The sequence below is a fragment of the Pezoporus occidentalis genome, unplaced genomic scaffold (genome assembly GCF_034315485.1).
Source record: "Pezoporus occidentalis ecotype Australia unplaced genomic scaffold, CSIRO_AGI_Poc_V1 ctg3, whole genome shotgun sequence".
In the NCBI taxonomy this organism is placed as follows: domain Eukaryota; kingdom Metazoa; phylum Chordata; class Aves; order Psittaciformes; family Psittacidae; genus Pezoporus; species Pezoporus occidentalis.
Window position 1 is genome coordinate 13215793 of NW_026914940.1, and position 19554 is coordinate 13235346.

The 19554-nt window shown below is 45.7% G+C and overlaps 1 protein-coding gene across 2 annotated transcripts in view; it reads left to right on the forward strand.

Annotated features, from left to right (window-relative positions):
• The window catches only part of EXT1 (exostosin glycosyltransferase 1), a 179252-nt gene that overhangs the window by 135171 nt on the left and 24527 nt on the right, over nt 1-19554 (forward strand). For both annotated transcript variants that reach the window (XR_009966336.1, XM_062627132.1), the window contains exon 2: nt 18665-18758. Coding sequence is in view for 1 of the 2 variants with exons in the window: in XM_062627132.1 (XP_062483116.1) it covers nt 18665-18758 (94 nt within the window). In the remaining variant the exon portion in view is untranslated. The remainder of the gene's footprint in view (nt 1-18664; nt 18759-19554) is intronic.

Consider the following 19554-nt stretch of genomic DNA (forward strand, 5'->3'; position numbering starts at 1 on the left):
ACAAAGAGTGCTGCCGGCACTAGGGATCCCTGCTGGGACCATCCCGTGGGGCTGTCAAAGCCCAGAGTGCTGCTGTGCCCCTCATGGCTCCATCCCCTTTCCTGGGGGCTCGGCGCTGCTACTGATGGATTCCTGCTGCTGCAGCGCCCGTGGCCACAAGCAGCGCTTGATTTATGGAGCTGCTGTGAGCATGTAGCCCCTGTGGTGTGGAAACAGGCTCAGTGCAGCTCCACAGCCCGGGAGTTGCAGCACTGAGAGCCCTGGCTGCCATCCTAGCTCAGCCTCTGATCCCGTGTGTGCTGAGGGCATTCCTTAATGCATTACAGATACAGTCACGGTGCCTCTTAGAACAGGAGCGGTCCCTTACGCATGCATACACCTAGAACTGTAACTTGGTCTTCGTTGGCTGCGGTGCAACTGGAATGTAATGAGCTATAACACTAAGTTGCTTGTCAAGTGAAGGAAACAGCTGTTTGGTTTTAATGTCAAGAAGTAATTCTGTGTGCAGTGTATACAAAGCAGTTCTGTTTGTGCTAACAGGGAATAATAAAATGCTTGGACAGTTAGTAACTAGGGAAGGGTTTTCTGTGTTTGTTGTTGTTGTTGGGTGGTTTTTACTGGGTACAAAAGCACATCTGATCTAGTTCAAGATGCCCCTGCTCATTTCAGGGGGGTTGGACTAGATGACCTTTGAAGGTCCCTTCCAACACAAACTATTGTGTGATTCTGTGATCTCCTGTGCTTTCGAGAACATTGAGTGGAGCTGTGACTGCTGCCACACAGATGTAATTCTCAATAACAAATGAGCTGTGGCATCATTTGGGATGAGAGAAGAGTTTTACCAGTGCTGATGCTGGATTATCTGTGTATTTAAATTCTGTTTCAAGTTAAATGAACATGGGAACCTCTCAGGATATTCATGTTTCCACACTAGGTGTAGTAGTGTGGTGTTGCAAACGTATTAACCACAGGTTTACACCAAACATGCAAAAACAAATTAGAAATAAGGAAATACAAACACATTTTCTCATTAGGGGATAGAAGGATGTGCTGACTGTAGTACAAATATAATTTTTATTCCATTTGTGTAACCTTTGGTATTTTAATGAAGTCCTGTTCCTGTGTACAGCGTATGGTTCACTGTCAGATAATTTAACACTAAGAAAATCTGCCTTGAATAAATTAGAATATATTTGCAAATTAATTGGTTAATTAGATTTTAGACATCTCTTGAGGACAGCAGAGAAACAGATGTGTGCAAAAGCCACACAGATAGTTTGGGGATGAGTGTTTCTTACAGGGTTTTATCACTCAGTTGTGTGCTTTTCACGGGTGCCAGAGATTAAAAACCCTTCAGTTTTAAATGCAGAACATTAAACTCCAATTTCCGTGGTGCTGCTGATTTCTTTCTGGGGCATGGGCAGAGCCATTTGGACCTGTTAGCCAAATGGCTGCACTTAGAACAGGCGAGGTGCCTCTCGAGCTGCTGGTTTTGTTAAGAACTAGCAAGTATCCATGAAGCCGCATACAAATCCTGTGAGCCTAAGCAGTGGAGTATCAGCAGAGAGGTGCCAGCTGGCATCGCGGTGAAGTCAGGCAACTCGTAAGAAGCAGCAGATCTAAGATGGAGCCCAGGATTTAGAAGAATGGTCACCGAAGAAGGAGAACTGACAGGGCAGGTTTTTTTCTCAGCTGCATCGGTGTAAATCCAGAGCAACTCCACTGAGATTCACACCAGAGTAACTGAGAGCAGAATCTGGCCAACATCATCTACCTGACCTCAGGAGGGGGCTCGGATGGGGAGTAGCTCACTTGCCTTCCTCTTGCAAGCCTTTTACACTTCATTTTCAGAGAGGCATGAATTCAGGTTTGCTTGGTTTGGGGACAGGGTACAATTGTGTGATAACCACCAATTTACTTTTACTGATGGGTAAAAGTAATGAGAGATTCTGCTACCAAACCCTGCACTTGTGTGTTCATTATTAACTTAAACCCCCTTCAGGAACAATCCCTGATTAAGTCTTGTTTAGAAGTTGAGAGAATTCAAATTTCAAGGACTAGAGTTACTCCAGAAGCTCAGTGGGAAAGGATTTTCAGCTTAAAAACAGTGTAACAGCTCCCTGCAATCTGGTCTGATCCTAACAGCCACAGAGATGGGCAGGTGACATTACTTACATCTCTTTTTCACCTCTGCCAACACAGTCCTGCAGGCTAAGCCCAAATCGGAAGACAGTGATCCGTCTTGGAAGACAGCTGATGAACCTATTACTTTGCTTTTGCAGTTTTAGCTCCCGGATCCGATTTTGGGTGTGTTCAGAACCATTTGGCAAAAGACCTCATTGTTAAAAGCAATATTTGCAATGTAGGCTAAGACAAACAAGAGCCCATTTGTGTGCGTCACCGATCATTTTACAAACAGTCCTCAGGCTGAGCACAGAACTCAGCCCATACTGGCTGTTTGGGGTCACGATACAGACGTCAGAGGCAGAAGCATTCTTCCTGCTGGTGTAACCTCTGTTAGGCATCGAGACCCTGATGCTGCTATGAAGAGCCTTCAAATCCTGTTCTTGCCTTGACCTGGGTGTGTTTTTCTAAGCAGCAGACAGAGCAAAGTAAGAGCCTGGTTGCTGTTGAGATGTGAAAACTACAGCCAGATTTTCCAGCTCTGGAGCTGGAGGGTGAAGCCCAGGCTGAGGTTAAGGGATGCAGAAGGCACCGCAGCAGCCCCTGTGGCCAGCTGGGCACAGGCACGTGTCCATGGCCCAGGACTGCTGCCAGCTACCGCATGCCTTTGGGAACAGAGCACAGCTTCTGTTGGTGCTGCTGCAGGCTGGGACATGCAGAAGCCTGGCTGTGTGGTGACCTCCATGCACTAATTCATGAGAGCGGCTGAGCTGGCCTGAGGGCAGCATGGCTTGGCTGTGTGCAGGTAAGAGCCTCCATGGCTGGGTCATGCCTGCAGGCTGCGGTCCTGTCCTCTGGGGACCCAGCACTGCCAGGTCCCAGCCAGCCCACAGGGACGGCTCTGCTGGGTGTTTGGCCTTTCAATCCCAGTTAACCCCAGAGCCCAGCTCTCCCTTCACAGGCAGGGAGCTCCTGTTCCCACGCAGCATCTGGCTGTCTCCTGAGCCTGCGCCCTTCTGACCTTGGCACATCTTTCCTCTTTGTACAGCAGGGGTTACCGAGTTCTCTGCTGCTTGGAAGTCAAATTGGACGAGACAGATACCAGCTTTTAGTGGGATCTGGTTTGTGGTTTGTATTACTGGGGAAGCAGTACTGCCCCTCCGCACCAGGGATGCTGTGGAGCAGCATATCTTGTGGTCCAGCTGAAGCTGCCCTTCCCTCCACACGCAGCACATGTATATTAGTTATGTACCTGCAAATGAGTAAGAGTGTAGGTGCATTAAGACCCGAGGCTAAGAGCCTGCTGGTTTGCAACTGAGATGAATATAAACAGCCACAGAGGATGTACATGGACATTTCCCTGCAGCATTCATTTAAATGCACAGTGATTCAGTAACTGTGCTGGTGTCCTTAGGCAAAATGCATTTGCACATTTTTCAGGAGTCAGGGGGCCGAAGAGAGACCCAAAAATTACTGGCTATGATAAAATCCACAGAGTAATGGGTTAACATCATCTGCCATAGCTTCTCTATGGGGCTTTTATCAAATCTCTGATTCAAGCAGTGTTTGCTGAGGCTTCTGACATTTGTGGCAGCGCTGGGACAGACAGTAAGGTCATGTGTCACTTTAAAGGCTTAATTTTTTCCAAATGCCTCACAAAACCAGAGCCGAGAGCTCTCTCATGAATTTCTTGGGGATCTGCTGAGGCAGCAATTACATTGCCCTTCAAAACTCCACGGAAAAGGTCACCACAGAGCCTGTCAGTCCAAGAAGGGAGAAGAGGGTGAGGGATGCTGTTAGTGAAGTTAGGTTCAGGGCTGCTCTCGGTGCCAGCTGAACAGAGCTGGGAGACACCTGTGGGAACCACAGCCAGCTCGAGGTGCTGAGGTACAGGCAAGGCACAAACCTCATGTTCCCTCACCCGCTTGGGTTCTGGCAGTGATGTATTTACTCAGCAGAGCAAGAAAACCTGAAGCAGAGCAAGGTATAAACCAAGCAAATTGTATTTGTGAGGTGTGACCGCAGCGCTCAGACCTTCCTCCCCTCCGAACGCAGACAAACCTGGGGGATGACAAAACAGGCAAGGAGCTGCCTTCAAATTTATTTCTCCCTCTTTCTCCATTTCTGCAAACCTCCCATAGCAGAATATTAATGTGTGATAAGAAACTGGTTTTAAACAAACCTGCTCACTGCAAAAGATAATAAACGCCGATGTTCCCAGCTAAGTTATAGAAGACTTGGTATGCTTTGTAGAAGAACTGTCTGCATTGCCAGACAGAGATCATAAACCTCTGAAAGGTGGAGGGAAGAGACGGCGAAATATTCCGCATGAGGAAAATGCGATTGTGGTAATGACTTTGCTAATCCCTAGGCTTCTAGTGTTATCCACTCATGTTTCCAGTATCTGCAGATAAACTCAGGAGGGTTTCAGTAATCCATTAAAAAAAAAAAAAATCCCTTTAAAATTTCCACGTAGGAACAGTAATTTCTTGATTTGTTGATTGTTTTTTTCTTTTTTCTCCTCTTCCCTGCTAATTTATGGATGCTTCCATTAAATTTACCAAATTTATAATGAAAGAGTGAACCTTTTCACTTGGTACTTTGGGATAATCATCCTTGTGGGAAAGTCTTACAAAAAATTTTATAGGTATTAAACCAATTGAGAGCTATAGAAATAGAATGATCTCTATATGACAATAGATACTTTTAAAACTGTCCTGTTTATCAGATAAATGATTATTGAATAAGTTGAACATGTTGATCTGAAGGTTATTTGTTATTAAGTACAGTGTGCTACTGTTTAGTCTTACAGAATTTATTCGATAGTTTGCTCTAGGTTGCCTATCAGAAGATCCTGTCCCTTTTAGTGTCCCCCTGCATTTCAGTGCAGTCTAATAGGATGAAGTCTGCATGATGGAATATTGGAGGTGAGGTTTTGTGCTGGGGATGATCAGAAAGCACCAGATACTAGTAGCTTTTACAGAAAATGGAAGGCCAGATGGAGCAGGAGATTACTGCCTCTGATCTGTGCACTGCAGCCCACTCTGTGTCACCCGCTTTACTCCTGTGCTGCATCCAGTAAACCAGGACACGTTAACAGCGTGTCCTCCAGCAAAGCACTTGCTTACAACTGATGTCAGAGGTGGAGCCACCTTCTCTCATGGCAGCTTGGTTACAAGTGTCCTCAACATAAAAAGGACATGGAACTGTTGGAACAAGCCCAGAGGAGGGCCACGAGGATGATCAGGGGACTGGAGCACCTCCTGTATGAAGACAGGCTGAGGAAGTTGGGGCTGTTCAGCCTGGAGAAGAAAAGGCTGCGTGGAGACCTCATAGCAGCCTTCCAGTATCTGAAGGGGTCCTATAGGGATGGTGGGGAGGGACTCTTCGTTAGGGACTGTAGTGACAGGACAAGGGGTAAACGGTTAAAACTTAAACAGGGGAAGTTCAGATTGGATATAAAAAAGAAATTCTTTCCTGTAAGGGTGGTGAGGCACTGGAATGGGTTGCCCAAGGAAGCTGTGAATGCTCCATCCCTGGCAGTGTTCAAGGCCAGGTTGGACGAAGCCTTGGGTGACATGGTTTAGTGTGAGGTGTCCCTGCTCATGGCAGGGGGGCTGGAACTAGATGATCTTAAGGTCCTTTCCAATCCTAGCTATTCTATGATTCTATTCTAAGTGGTTAAAATACCTTTGGTGCCGAGGCGTTAGTACAGGTTCCTATTGATGTTTGTTTCACTTTTAACTTCCCCCTCCTGATGCTTGTTGTGCCCTTTTTCAGCAGGTTGAAGAACTCTCAGTTCCTTTTCTTTTCCTCCCTGTAGAGCCACTTATGTGCTGTGATCAAGCAGCTTCTTCCTCTTCTCTCTGATAAGCTGAACAAGCTGAGGTCTGTAAGTTTCTCCACTGCACGTACAGCAATGCTTGATGTGTCTAGAAGTTCATTTGCTCTTCTCTAAGAGACTTGAGCTGCTTGTCACTCTAAATTCTTTATGGAATTGCTCCTTTTTAAGGTAAAAGGTCCTGTTTCAGATGCCAAGGCATTGCAGAGGGTTTCGGTTTACTGCATTTTATAGTCTCTTAAACAGTATGTAAAGGATGTCTGCTCTGCCTGAGGATGCTCCACAAAACCTGCTCCAGGTCTGCACCTTTTTAGCCTCCGACGTCAGCAGAAATTGCTGACACGTCTGGCACGTGATTTGCGGCGCTGCTGTAGGAAAACGCCTGTGTCACAGCCCATCTGCAGACTGAGAGAGGGAGCTGGGCGAGAGCAGCTGCTCACAAGTTGGCAGCGAGAGCTCACGGTCTCATTTATACCCGTTGGGGATGCGGCACACAAAACCCAGGCTCAGATAGGGGCTGTGCAGCCTGTTCTCCCGCCAGTGCAGGGTGCTGCAGTTATGGTTCAGAGGAGGTGGGAAGCTGGAGCTACCCTGATACAAAAGCCTCCTTATGGATGTCTTTGTACCTGCTCTGTGCTTATCCCTGGGAAGTTCAAAATAATATTAAATATTTAAAAACTAGTATCAAAGTTAGCACACCTGTGTAGAAAAGCAGCCCAGTTGCATCCTGCACATACTCATTTCATGGCCTCTCTCTCAGTGAACATCATTCCCCTCCATCTGTTGGCTGTTAGCACTTGGCCAAAAGAATTGTTGTTCCTCCGGCTAATCTGATGACTGCTGGCATCCCCTCGTAAACCCTTTTGTCTGGACAGTCCTGTTTTCCTTGGCAGTCTGCAGAGCGCCAGACCACAGGTCTCTCTCTGATCTGAGCACTTGCATGCTGATGCCTTTCCCTTTACATTTGCCCTTATGCCTGAATTGCTGGAGGAGGCATAACAAAGTAGTGCAGGGCAGGGAGCAAGTAGAGAGCAAAGGGTTTTTGTGCCAGCTTTCCCCCCAGGGCTGCAGGAGATGCCTGGCTGTATCTCCCCAAGGGCTGGGGCTGGTAGAGCTGCTCCCACATGTAGTGTAAGCGTGCACCAGCTACTGACAGTGGAGCAGAATGCAGATGCACTGGGGAGTTCCTTGCCCTACAGTTCACTTGAGGTGTTTTGGTGTCTGGCCGATCACAGGAGAAGGTGCCACCACACATCCAACCTGACCTGTGCTTCCCATTAGAGTTCTGGCTATGAAACCTGCAAGCTTGAGATTCCCTTGCTGATGTATAAGATTTCTCATGGTTAAAGCATTATGTGGAGTGGAGACTCCTCCCTCCAGAACAGAGAGTCCTTTCAAGCCTTTCAACCTAATAAATAATTCTGAGACAACTGAATTTGTTGGTTTCTTTAAAGAAACATAATTATTTTAAAATGACAAACTGGTCCCTTTGTTGATAAATGTTTTATATCCTTGCTGCTATGCCTGAATAGTTTGTGTAAATAATGTATTAGCTCACATGCAGACGTAGCACGTTCAGGCAGACACTGCCCAGCGGGGCAAGAATGCTACAGAACTGAAATAGATGATTCTGCGTGGTGCTGAGCAATGGGAGCAGCCATCAATAGGCTGAGAAACACCATCTGCATCTGTTAGGATTGGTCCTGATATAGCTCCAGTGCCTGACGCTGCAGGGATGCATTAGGTCTACAGATGCAAGTAGTCAGGCATTCACCATCAGCAGGTATGTGGTTTCTCTGGCACTCTTAGGAGCAAGATAAAAGGTGGTGCTCAGAATTGCACTATGGGCTGCTTTAGATAGTGTTTGGCACTTACATCTGCAAACTGGTTTTCAAAAGGCTCGCTTTGCATGGCTGAGGAGAGCTCTCCTTCAAACTGAGGTTTTCAGTTTGCTTTGGGTGGTTGTGCCTCTGTTCTCAGAATGGGTCTTGAGTTTTGAACAAGCAGTTTTGCAGAGGTCACATGTAAGGTTCTTTGTGTGTCAGGGCAGGGTCAGGCAGGAGGAGAAGGATATGCATGTGCACCAGGGGTTTCCAGATGAAAGTCCTTTCTAGGTAGTGCAGAAGTGGGTGTACCTGCAAGTATACATGGGTGCAAACATGCTTGTGGGGGTTTTATATAGCAATTTGGCATGATCAGGTTGGAGCCTGGGTCCCATGTGCCACCAGGGGCAATCATAGACCCGTAGAAAGGTTTGGGTTGGAAGGGACCTTCAAGATCATCCAGCCCCAGCCCCTGCCACGGGCAGGGACACCTTCCACTAGAACAGGTTGCTTCAAGCCCCGTCCAGCCTGGCCTTGAACACTGCCAGGGATGGGGCAGCCACAGCTTCTCTGAGCACCCTGTGCCAGGGCCTCATCACCCTCACAATAAAGAACTTCTTTGTTACATCCAATCTAAACCTACCCTCTTTTAGTTTGAAACCATTACCCCTTGTCCTGTCGAAAGTGGGTAAGACTCTGTCCAGCCCTATTGAAGGGAACATTGTTGCACCTCATCTGGTGTAAGGTCAGCTGAAGACCAGTGGAGTTGCCTAAACAACCCTGTAAAAGGGAAAAAAAACCACCTAAAAAGAAGCCAGCTGCAGTTCTAAACTTAATGGCGTGCTGCTCGCGTTTTCCTCTTGTTCAGGAGAAAAGTCCTGCTCCAAAGGGGCTTGGTGATGCAGAGATGCGGAGGAGCTGTGCTCTTGTTCTAGCTGTCTTTTTTGCTGAGAAAAGCAAATAATAGAAAAGTTTGATTCTACTGTAGTCAGCACAAGTACGAGCACAGCGAAGGAGCAGATCTCCGGAGTGACACATCCCCTTTTACCTGGCTGCTCCCAAGCCTCTTTCTCAAAGTGCACACGGGGTGGCCTGTTTTAACTTTGTGTTAACAAAACTGAAAGACAATTATCAGTGTGTTTTTCTGTTTCTTCCTGCTGTCTCCTCCTTTCTCTCCCTTAAAAAATGAACATTAATACTGTTGAGTGCAATAGGTAAAACATTTGCAGAGTTTCCTGCCCTTCCACAGCTCCCTCTCCTGCACTGCTTCTTTGCAGCAGTTAGTCCTCATTGAGTCCCAAAGATCAGCACCCACTGTCAGTCAGTGGAAACCTACCCTGGACTGTAACAGTGCTGGGATGTCACCCTAAAGTTCAGCCTACAAAAGCACACTACGCAGAATTAGGGTTCTCATCCTCTACTTTGTGTCCTACTCCTGTTCTGGGAGTTCTCATTTATGGAAAGGAGATATAAAACAATCTGAGATCTTGAAATGAGGGCAAATATGAGAACTGGTAAACAGCCAGAATATTGGAGTATCCAGATATGTCGTGGTGTTACCACTCCTGGGGACTAAGCTGCAGCTGACTTCTTCTGAGTAAAAATAAATCACTTCTCTATTTCAGTCAAAGTTGTTCTGTGGATTTGCTGAACTCCTTTTTCCTCCAAGCATGGTCACATTTTGGGTCAGCATGCCTAGACAACATGGGGCTCTGCCAGCACTTCCTCTGTGAAGTCCCTCTGTGGTGTGTTTTTGGAAACAAGTCCAGTCATTCATAGAAATGAACTCCTGCATAATTAGAGCCAGTATTGCACATCGTCTTGGCTTTCCATTTTTAGATGTTGCGTCTGGAGGACTATAACTTTTAAAGATGCCAACAAGCCACTTAGGAGCTCGATAGCCGTAATGGGAAAATCTGTGGAGCTGAATAGAAAATGATAAGCTTCATAAGGACCATTGTAAATCGTTTAGTAAAGAGCTCATCCAGACATCCAAAACAAGAACAGCAACGATAACCCTTTCTAATTCCATCTTCAGGGGGTTGCACTGTCTGTACTATACTGCTGAAGTCCTGGTCCTACAGGCAGCTTAATGGAGAGGACTGTGTTCTTTGGACACTGGACTGTGCTGGGTCCTGTTATTGGACTGTGGCATAAACAGGTGCAGAGCACTGGTTTTACTCATATTTTACCATTAAGGGCTTGTAATCAACCATTTCTCTCTCTAAGTTAGTTAAAACAGTCAGTAGCCCCAGATACTGAAGCATGAGACTTCAGAGAACTGTTCCTTTTCAGTGTGTTTTAACCTCAAGTTTTCAATAAAGAGCTATTTAAAAATAATTAAGAAAGATTTGGAGGATTTCTTATTTTGACAGACAGGAGGGAATCACCGGCTTCAGAGCCAACAGGTGCTGACAAGGAAGAGATCTCACACTAAGTCTTTTCTTCCTCTGCACTCTGAGGCTTTCAGTATGTCCTGTAATCTCAGAATTAGAGTGCATGGCAGATGAGCTGAAATTTGTTTCTTTGTTCAGAAGATGCAGTATGGATTTTCCTTTGTTTGGATCTTTAATCCGAGCTGACGCTTTAATAACTGGAATTCCAGTACTGGCCTCACTATTTTTTTCATTTATATTTTTTAAGTCAGAGAATAAATCACTAAGAAAACCGCCTTTGCAGTGGGAAAACACCCCAGAGATGTTCGCATCTGGACTGGCACAGCATGTGAGGTCGGGTAATGGGACCAGATGAGGCTATTTGATGAGGACAAGTGTTTGACACTGCTTCACTGCTAGAAGAAGTCTAAAGTCTGAACAAAGTCACTCTGTGAAGGACAGACTATAATATCCCCAATTTTAAGAATTAGAATTACAGAATCCTGGACTGTCTTGGGTTGGAAAGGACCTTCAAGATCATCCAGTCCCAACTCCCTGCCACGGGCACGGACACTTTCCACTAGAGCAGGTTGCTCCAAGCCCCGTCCAACCTGGCCTTGAACACTGCCAGGGATGGGGCAGCCGCAGCTTCTCTGGGCACCCTGTGCCAGAGCCTCACCACCCTCACAGGGAAGAACTTCTGCCTAATGTCTTGTCTAAATCTCCTCTCTTTCAGTTAAAAAACATTCTCCCCTTGTCTGTCACTACTTGCCCTTGTAAAAAGCCCCTCTCCAGCTTCCTTGTCATCCCCCTTTAGGCACTGGAAGCTGCTCTAAGGTCTCCCCAGAGCCTCCTCTTCTCCAGGCTAAACAACCCCATCTCTCTCAGCCTGCCTCCATAGCAGAGATGCTCCAGCCTCTGGTGATTTTTGTGGCCTCCTCTGGATTCTTTCCAACAGGCCCATGTACTTCCAGCGTTGGGGGCCCCAGAGCTGGGCTCAGGACTGCAGGGGGTGGTCTTAGGAAAGTGGAGCAGAGGGGCAGAAACGATTACCTCTCTCAACCTTCTGGCCACTCTCCTTTTGATGCCGCCCAGGCATATTAGTTCCCAGTTGAAATGCCAAAGCACGCTGACAGGAGTTCATTCTTTGAACTTACTCCTACATTTTTCTTGCAGAGTACTGGGGAATAAGGCTGAGTAGATGAAGCCTGAGTTCAGGCTGCTTGGTGGTTTCCTCATCAGTGAAATGGAGATGCTCCTTTATTTCCTGCCAGCAGGCCAAGGTTCTTTACATTAAAATATTCCAAAGGGAGTTTGTGATCTCCAGAAAAAGGCAAGGTAGAGGTGCCATAATGATGCAAAGTGTTGATGTGATTTATTTTTAGAAGAATCCCTTTAGAAAGAGTCTGCCTGAGCCAGTGATCATCATTACAGGTTGGTCTTTACCTCATAAGGGTTCAGCAGCTTGATGGGCAATAAGTGCCAGACAAACACGTTTCAGGCAAAGAAGATACGTATGTTCCTTTACAGGGGGTGGCAGGAAAGGTGGGTCTGACCCTGTGGCTGCGTGCATGTATGTTCCTGTGCGTGCATGTGTGCCTGTGAGCATCAGCATCTTCAGTGCTCTGCCACTGACCTAGAGGGTACTGAATTCACAATGTGTGGTGCTGCATTTACCTTCTCAGAAGATACAAGCGAGTGGTGCTTTTGCTTCCTTATGGACCTTTCTTATTGAGGCACGTTGTGAGTTCTCTTGCTGCCAGTGCAGCGAAGTGCTGCTGTGAAACAGGTGCTTTTACAGGACTTCAAAGCCTAGGAGCTAGAGTTTAGTTTTAGAAGCAGCACTGCATGATGCTGTTAGCACGTTGCTGGTAACTGGGGCATAAGACTGCCTAGAGAGGCACCTCAGCAGGGTTTGCCTCTGACACGCGATGTGCAAACATTCTCTGGCACACTTGTTATCTTTAAACAGCAGATGATTTTGGTTAAGACCACATTTGCTACTGGTGTAACCATCACACTGGAGTCAGTTGGATAGTGTTTGGCAATCCAAATGTTGTGCCTGTTTTGCCTGCACCATCTAGATTTACAGGGTGCTCTGTGTAAACATCTGGACAAAAATTGTTAAGAGCATTTTTACGTGTCAGAATACACTTTGACTTCAGTGGCTTGTCTGTCCAGATGTTTCTGTGAGTAATATCAAAGGTAACTGAATCCAACCATGATATCACTGAAGACTTTGAAGTTGATTTAAATTTCAATGGTTACTGTCCATCTTAACTGTAACAAAGTCGTTTTAACAGTACATTGAAGTGAAAGCTCTACTTCCCTGTTTGTCTTTGTTATTCCAAACTTCTGGACTAAGAGACTATGCTGGCATGGAAAGGGAAAAGCAGTTGCACCTTGACATTAGTTGCTGAATGACTGCAGAGTTTCATTTCCATTGTCAGGCCTGGAAGAATTGTGCAGGATTCCCATTAATTTAGCAGCATTTTCAGGTTGGGCTCATGCTCACACCCATACTCGGCTGTTCCCTGTGTATCCCCGTCCCTGTTCATGCATGCTGCTGCTGTACTTACACGTAGCATCCCTTGGAGTCCTGCAGTTAGGGCAGCATGGCTGCAGCGGCTGCAGTAATGAACCAGGCTGAAAGAAATACTCCAATGGCTGCCTTACAGAACTTGGCAAGAAAATCCTTTTTATGTGAGTTTCAAGGTCGTCAGATATCATTATAGCCAAGTATTAAAAATTTCAAAGAAAGGAGGCAGTGTGTTTGATTTATAGAATAATTATCTAGCTTTCGCTCTAACTTGGCTTTGGCGATGGTTTTTGCAAGCACTCGAAAATTAAATCCATTTTTTATGGCACTACAAGGTATTATCTCACAGCAAATGATAATTAAACACCTGTGAAATCAATTAGCCCTTTAAGCAGGAGGAAAAGAGGAAAAAAAAGAAGTTTTCCAATTATGTTTTTGCACCTCCAAACTTTCTAATTCCAGAACCGGTGCTCACGGAGAGGGAGGTGAGCTGCCAGCCAGTAGCCTGTTAACCAGCAGTAAGATCACCCCAAAAGCGTTGCACAGCCATAAATCCAAAAGCAAGCAGTTCATGGCGACGGCACCCTTCCAAGTAGGATGTGTTATCCTTTCGAGCTCAGTGCTGGGCAGCTCTCTATCCGGCACACAGCTGAGCTGTCAGCTTTTCTACAAAGACACGTTCTCACTTTGGTGCTCTAAATGCCAAGTTTTACTTGACGGTTTATTTAAAAGCCAGCATACCTTAATGGAAACCAAGCAATGAGACGCTCATTGTGACAGGGTGGGTTTCTTTTCACTTCTCCAGCCAGTAGTTCAGGGCCATCTGCATTAAGCATTCACACATGGAAAACTGGCTGATAGCTTAATAGCTGAAACAATATCCTGGAAAACTGGGAAACACTCTGCCATTTAGCCTTGCCTTGTAGGTGTTTAATATCTGTCTTTGTTGTAGAACTTGAGCTGATGCAGAGACTTCTGGAATATGCAGCATGTGTTCATGGGTTTTCAGATTCTGTGAGGGAGCCCTGGACAGAGTTGGTTAAGTGCCATCCAATTTTTGGCTCAGGAAAGGAAAAAAGCTCTAGTCCCATCTGACATCTACAGCAGTATGTGCAGATACTCCCTGCCAACGACGAGTTCCAGCATCTTCCAAAAGATGTATTATGTGTGGCACTGTTAAAATACATCCTGCTGCGTTAAACCCATTGTATTTGGTTTGGGTTCTGCTCCTGCATTTCCATATGAATTTTGGTAGCCATAGCATACAGGTAGTTTTTGATGAGTGTTGTATCAGGAGAGGAGGGAGGCAGGCAAACACTCTGTGGCATCCTTATCATTGCCAAGGTCTCTCTAGATGCTGGAGAAGCCATCAGTCATCTGTATCTCGGGTTTGGGAATGGTGATGGTATCCCTTATCAGTGTTCAGAGAATTAGATAAGAAAATATGTACACTGCTTTGTGATTCCTATGTGACAGGTGACATACAGATGGATAAAGTATGGTAATCATTACATCTGGGTAGCTGGATGTGTCTACTGGTCTAAATAGCCCATGTCTCTTCAGATGTCTCTTCAGTTAGTGGCCATGTGGCTTTGGAAATAAAAATAGTTTATATTAAAATTGGTAGTGAAAATGTTTCCCAGGCCAGTTCATAATCTCTTAAGTGTAGTGACATGGGGAAATGCTTAAACTGTATGAAGGAATGTATGGCATGGCTGATTAGCCACTGCAGAGTCTCTGCAGCCTGCCCAGGCTCCTTGGGATAATGGTGAACCAGGAATCCCAAGCAGTCCTGTAATCCACATGCTGATAGACAAGGTCAGTACATCAGAGGGAAAAGAAAAAGGGGGGTGGGATCTAGACATTAAAAGGGTAAGAACATTTGGCTAGCACCATTTCTCCATCAGATGATTGCCTACACAGCACTGCACTGTGCGTGATAGATGGGGCTGAACATGTTTTCTCAGCTATGGGTGGTATCAAGGAGGGGATATTTCAATTAAAGTGTGAATAAATTAGAACTGATTACAAATAGAGCTATTTGTTTACGCTGCCTAAAATGGTATTAGCTGTGAACAAGGTGTATTTAATCATAATGGAAGGAAGCCTGAAAGTTAATAAAACACACTGCTGATTCTTGCAGAGGAATGCCAGCTTTGGGTTAAATCTGTATCTATTTTAGTTCTGAAGCCCCAGCTGTCATTTTAAAGGCATATGCATTTTGGATGTTAACGTGTTTGAATGATGCAGCTGAGGCCCAGGCCAAGCTGACCCTAAAATTGGCAGTAAAACAGTACCTCTGTGCAAGCACGCAGAATGAAGGAACATAGGAATACGAGCAAAAAGCATGTGCAGTCTTCTAACATGGAAACCAGGAGCTTCTGGAAACAAACACTCTCTGAGTAAATCAGGATACTCCTCTCAAAGCTTTCCTATAGTAAATGCTCAGGAAAATTAACTGCCATCAGTAGAGGAAAGTGCCAGGAGGCGTGCAACACCGAGGCAGCACAAGCAAGGAAGGATTGCCTGTGTGGTGCCCCATGGTGCTGCTGTGCACTCCAATTCCTCAGCTGCAAGTGGAGCCTGAAAAACCTCTGTGGCTGGGTAAAACCAGAGCCTCCGGATAGGTGGGTAATGCAGAGCTGTCCCCACAAGCTGGCAGCTCCGGGTGTGCAGAAGCCACAGCTATGCAAGCTGGAAGACCGTAACAAATCTCCCTGCCATCTTCAGATGTTACCGGCTAATGGAAATAAGTAGTTCTGAAAACAGATCTAACCCTTATTGCCAGGGGAGGAGAAGAAGAGGAGTTTCTGGAAGAACCTCTTCTAAACACTTGACTATTTTCTCTGTAAATTAAGGCTCTCTGTCAGTTTCCAGCAGGGTTATACTACTCCATTGCCTCCCTGAGGTCCTGTTGAGATTAGTCAGTGAAGATGGTGGGGAAATCAAGCCCATCATTGGTGTGATACTGGTATTTGCAGTAGATGCCAGGTGAGTACTCAATGTACAAGTGTCCTGCTCCAACTGAGAGGGTGATCCTGAATATCTGGGCCAGCTCTGATTTCTCTCCTGGACAAGTGAAGAAGGAATTTTAAGTCCAGCAAAGATTTAGCTTAGATACCTGTCTTTAATCATGGAGATTGTCTCACTGACTTCACTGAAAGCATTTCAGGTCAGTTAAGGGAAGTGCAGAGATGGTTTCAGGTGAGATGTGTAGGCTTCTGGAGTGGAAAAAAAATGCCAATTGTAAATAAGCAATTTTCCCTCCTCAGCAGAACTGTGGCAAAGCTCAAACCTCCTGCTGCGTGCATGGTTCCTGTAGGGCTGAATGGGAAGGAGTCTGAAACTGAGGGTTGCCCTGACACCTTCTCTCTTCCCCATGGCCTGTTGGGTGGAGCTTTATTCCCTAGATGATGTTTTTGTGGCCAGGCTCCCTTCCAAATGCTGCCTGGCGGCTGAGAGAAACATTGAATGGTCTCTGCTGCAAACTCAACTCCGAAGTTCTATTTGGTACATGTAAATGATTTCCTACACAAGCAATGCTTCACATTGCAGAGCCATGCTCGCAGCTTGCCAGGGATGTTTACATATTTGTGGCTGGCTAAACGTGTTGTGTGAAAGGTGGCTAAACATGTTTGTGTGAAAGGTGTTTCCAAATTCACATTGAAATATACTGGGCTATCTTCTTTCATCTAAGGCAGGGTGCCCCCATTGTTCTGTGTGCTACCCATGAACTAGCAGAGGTAAAGTTAGCACCTTGTGTCTAAGGCTTTCACATAGATGCTTGATCCTGGAGTGGTCGCTGGGTGGTTAAACTGAAAGTCAGAGGTCATGTGGGGTCACCTTAAAACAGTTGGGTTGAGATTGCAGAGAAATTTGTTCATGAGAAGAATCTCTGTGCAATTCATTTGCTGCAGCAGCTCTTGATGGATACTGCTTTACTCTGGATCTGCTCCTCTATTTGTGGGCTCTCCCTAAAGTGAGTGGGAATTTGTGCCTATACATCAAGGTTAGGGCAAGGCTTTCAGTGTAGGTATGATGCAGATAAATTGCTTGATGACCATGAACCGTGCTATTCTAGAGCTCAGCAATAAATCACACATTAGGCTTTAAAATGCACAAACAGGAGCAAGATGCTCACTGATTTCCAGGTGGGAAATGGTCAACAAAATCCTTTTCTTTTTTCCCCTCTTTGTAAATCTATTCTAATATCAGTAAATGAGATAGGAAAGTAAAGGTGCCCAGTGTAAGGTGCTGCTGGCATATGGAGGACTCGCTTCCATTGGCGTTGTCCTCTGCTTTTCTTTGTGTTTCTGGTTCTGCCATCAATATTTTGTAGATATTGTTGCATGCCAGGGTACTAACAGGAATTTACATTTATAGCTGGTTAATGATGGGGGGACTTCTGCCTGGCATACTCTGGCCCTACAGGGTATTCTATTTTGGGTGTATATTAACATTTCCTGTCATACACTGTACGGTGAAAGTGACGAGCCTCCGACCTCTCGCTATGTGAAAAAGGAATGCTTAAAAATGGCAACTTCCTTTATTTTCTTGGTATTCCAATTTCCCTGTATTTTCCCCTGTGAGCTGTGTCGCTGCTGGCTGGGGAGCTGGGACATGGCTGCCAATCAATATCCCACACAGAGAAAAAGAAATTGCTGCCACTCAGATGAAATATGTATATATGTATTTTAACCAGAGTTGTGATATGGTGTAAAAAACACCAAAACGCCCTTTGAAGTCTGTTTTGTAGTTTTAATTAATGCAACGAGGGTTTTTATTTTACTCTCAGTGGAGATAATCTTAATCCATTCACAGTGACCTTTTCTTGTGCAAATTAGCTACACACGCTTGTTTAAGCAAATGGGCCTTTGCAAGATGTCTCTTCTTAAAGACTGGAGCTTATAATTGAAAATTGGCTTACTCCCATCTGTCTGGCCTGTGTGAGAATAGGAACGTAGATCCGGACTTTTCTGTATATAAAATATAATCATATACAAATGTATATACGTACACATATATACACATACAATAAACATTGCTCTGACTGCAGGCTACAGTTAAATTAGATTATTAGTGTTAGAAATCTCAGTGCCACAAGTTGCTGTCAGAAGAACATCTGCCTGCAGAGTCCAGGACACTGGAGAACGGAGGGTGTTCAATCCAGATCCTTTTGTCTCAGATGAGGCTGGTGCTATTCACAGCTCCATGGGTACAATTAGCTAATAACAGGCTGGAAACTGTTAGGATTTGATGTGTGGTTTTGGTGAATGGTTTCAAGGTGATTGATGGAAATGGGAAAAAACCCAGGAGTGTCTATAAGCACTTGAGTTTTAATTCAGAGGAGCAGGGGCCATTGCAGCTATGTGGTTAATTGCCAAAATTGGGCAGTTTATCCGTCTCAGCACACTTGACAATAACCACCAAGTGAGCCATTGTAACCTCCTGTCCCTTTTTGAGTGCCTGCTTGATAAGGGAAGATTTCTTTGGCATAGTTTGCGTATTTTTTTTGCTTTGTACAAACCTCTTGTGCAGAAATGAACACAGTTGTGCATGGCCTTGACTAAATCTGAATAGAAATCAGTGTCACTGCAGTGCCGCAACGGTGCTTTGGGTATCAGCATATTGCATATGATAAAGTTTGTTGTTAGAGCTCGTGCACACCTGCTTATATAGAAACGGCTCATTACTGCAATGGCAAAAGGATTTTGTACATCCTCAGTTCCATTACCACTCTCCCCAGCTCTCTCCCATGGTGGTTGCTCCTGAAGGTGAACAAAAAGGAGCCAGGGAGGTGGCTGACACACGCGTGCACGGAGGCAGTTAACCTGGTGGTGAGCGGTCTTGGTCAGGGATGATGTTATCCAGATGGATCTCTACAGCTGTTTGCATTTTCATGCCCAGTGACTCCAGGACTCATGCTAATTGAATTTTCTCTTTTCTCCCCTGTTCTTGTTAGGTATGATTACCGTGAAATGCTGCACAATGCCACTTTCTGTCTGGTTCCCCGTGGCCGCAGGCTTGGCTCTTTCAGGTTTCTGGAAGCCTTGCAGGTAAGAGCTGCAGTTTAAAGCATTGGCTACGCTGGCTGCAATTCAGCATGCAAAAGCAAGGAGGTAGGGAGCAGGGAAGTGTGTTTCATTTCCCTAGTGGACAATAATCCACTTTGCAAAAGCCTCTAGTCATACTTCTGAAGCAGTTGGCAGCTTCTTCCCGGGAGAAGCTGAGCACTGAGCTCATTTGAGGGTTGAATTGGGTTACCTCCAGGAAAAAAGGGTCTCCCTGGATGTGGTGAGGCTGAGAGGTTGGTTTGGTTTAGAACAGTATCAAGCTGTGAGACTTCCCATGGGAGACACTGGCCTTTACAAGCCCCGGGGCAGTAAAAGTAGGAGTTTGTTTTCACTTAGCCCAAACAGACCTGCTTATGCATTGCCTGTCTTGAGGTGGTGCTTGCTGAACCTGCAGAAGGTGTCCTGGAAGTTGTAAAGCCCCAGATGAAAGCTTCACATGAAGGTGGATATAGGCTGGTCTCACAGAGCTCACGTTGTGTCTGGGACAGCACCTGAATCCCTTTCACCTTTTAAACCCATTTTGGTTAATGGTCTCCCTGTTTTGCTGTTGGCCAGCAGCAAAGAGCTATGCAAAGGGGCTCCTGAGTCACTGTGGCAGCCTGACACTGGGTGATGGAACCTGACACCGACCTGCTCCAGCTGCAGCCAGCCTGACCCTTTTTTACTAGCAATCATCAGTTCAGGGTCCTCAGTGAGCCATACAGAGCATCGTGGGAGATGCTGCATCTCCCCTCTAGGACTGACATACGGATTTACATGGGGACTGGAGCAGAGGGAA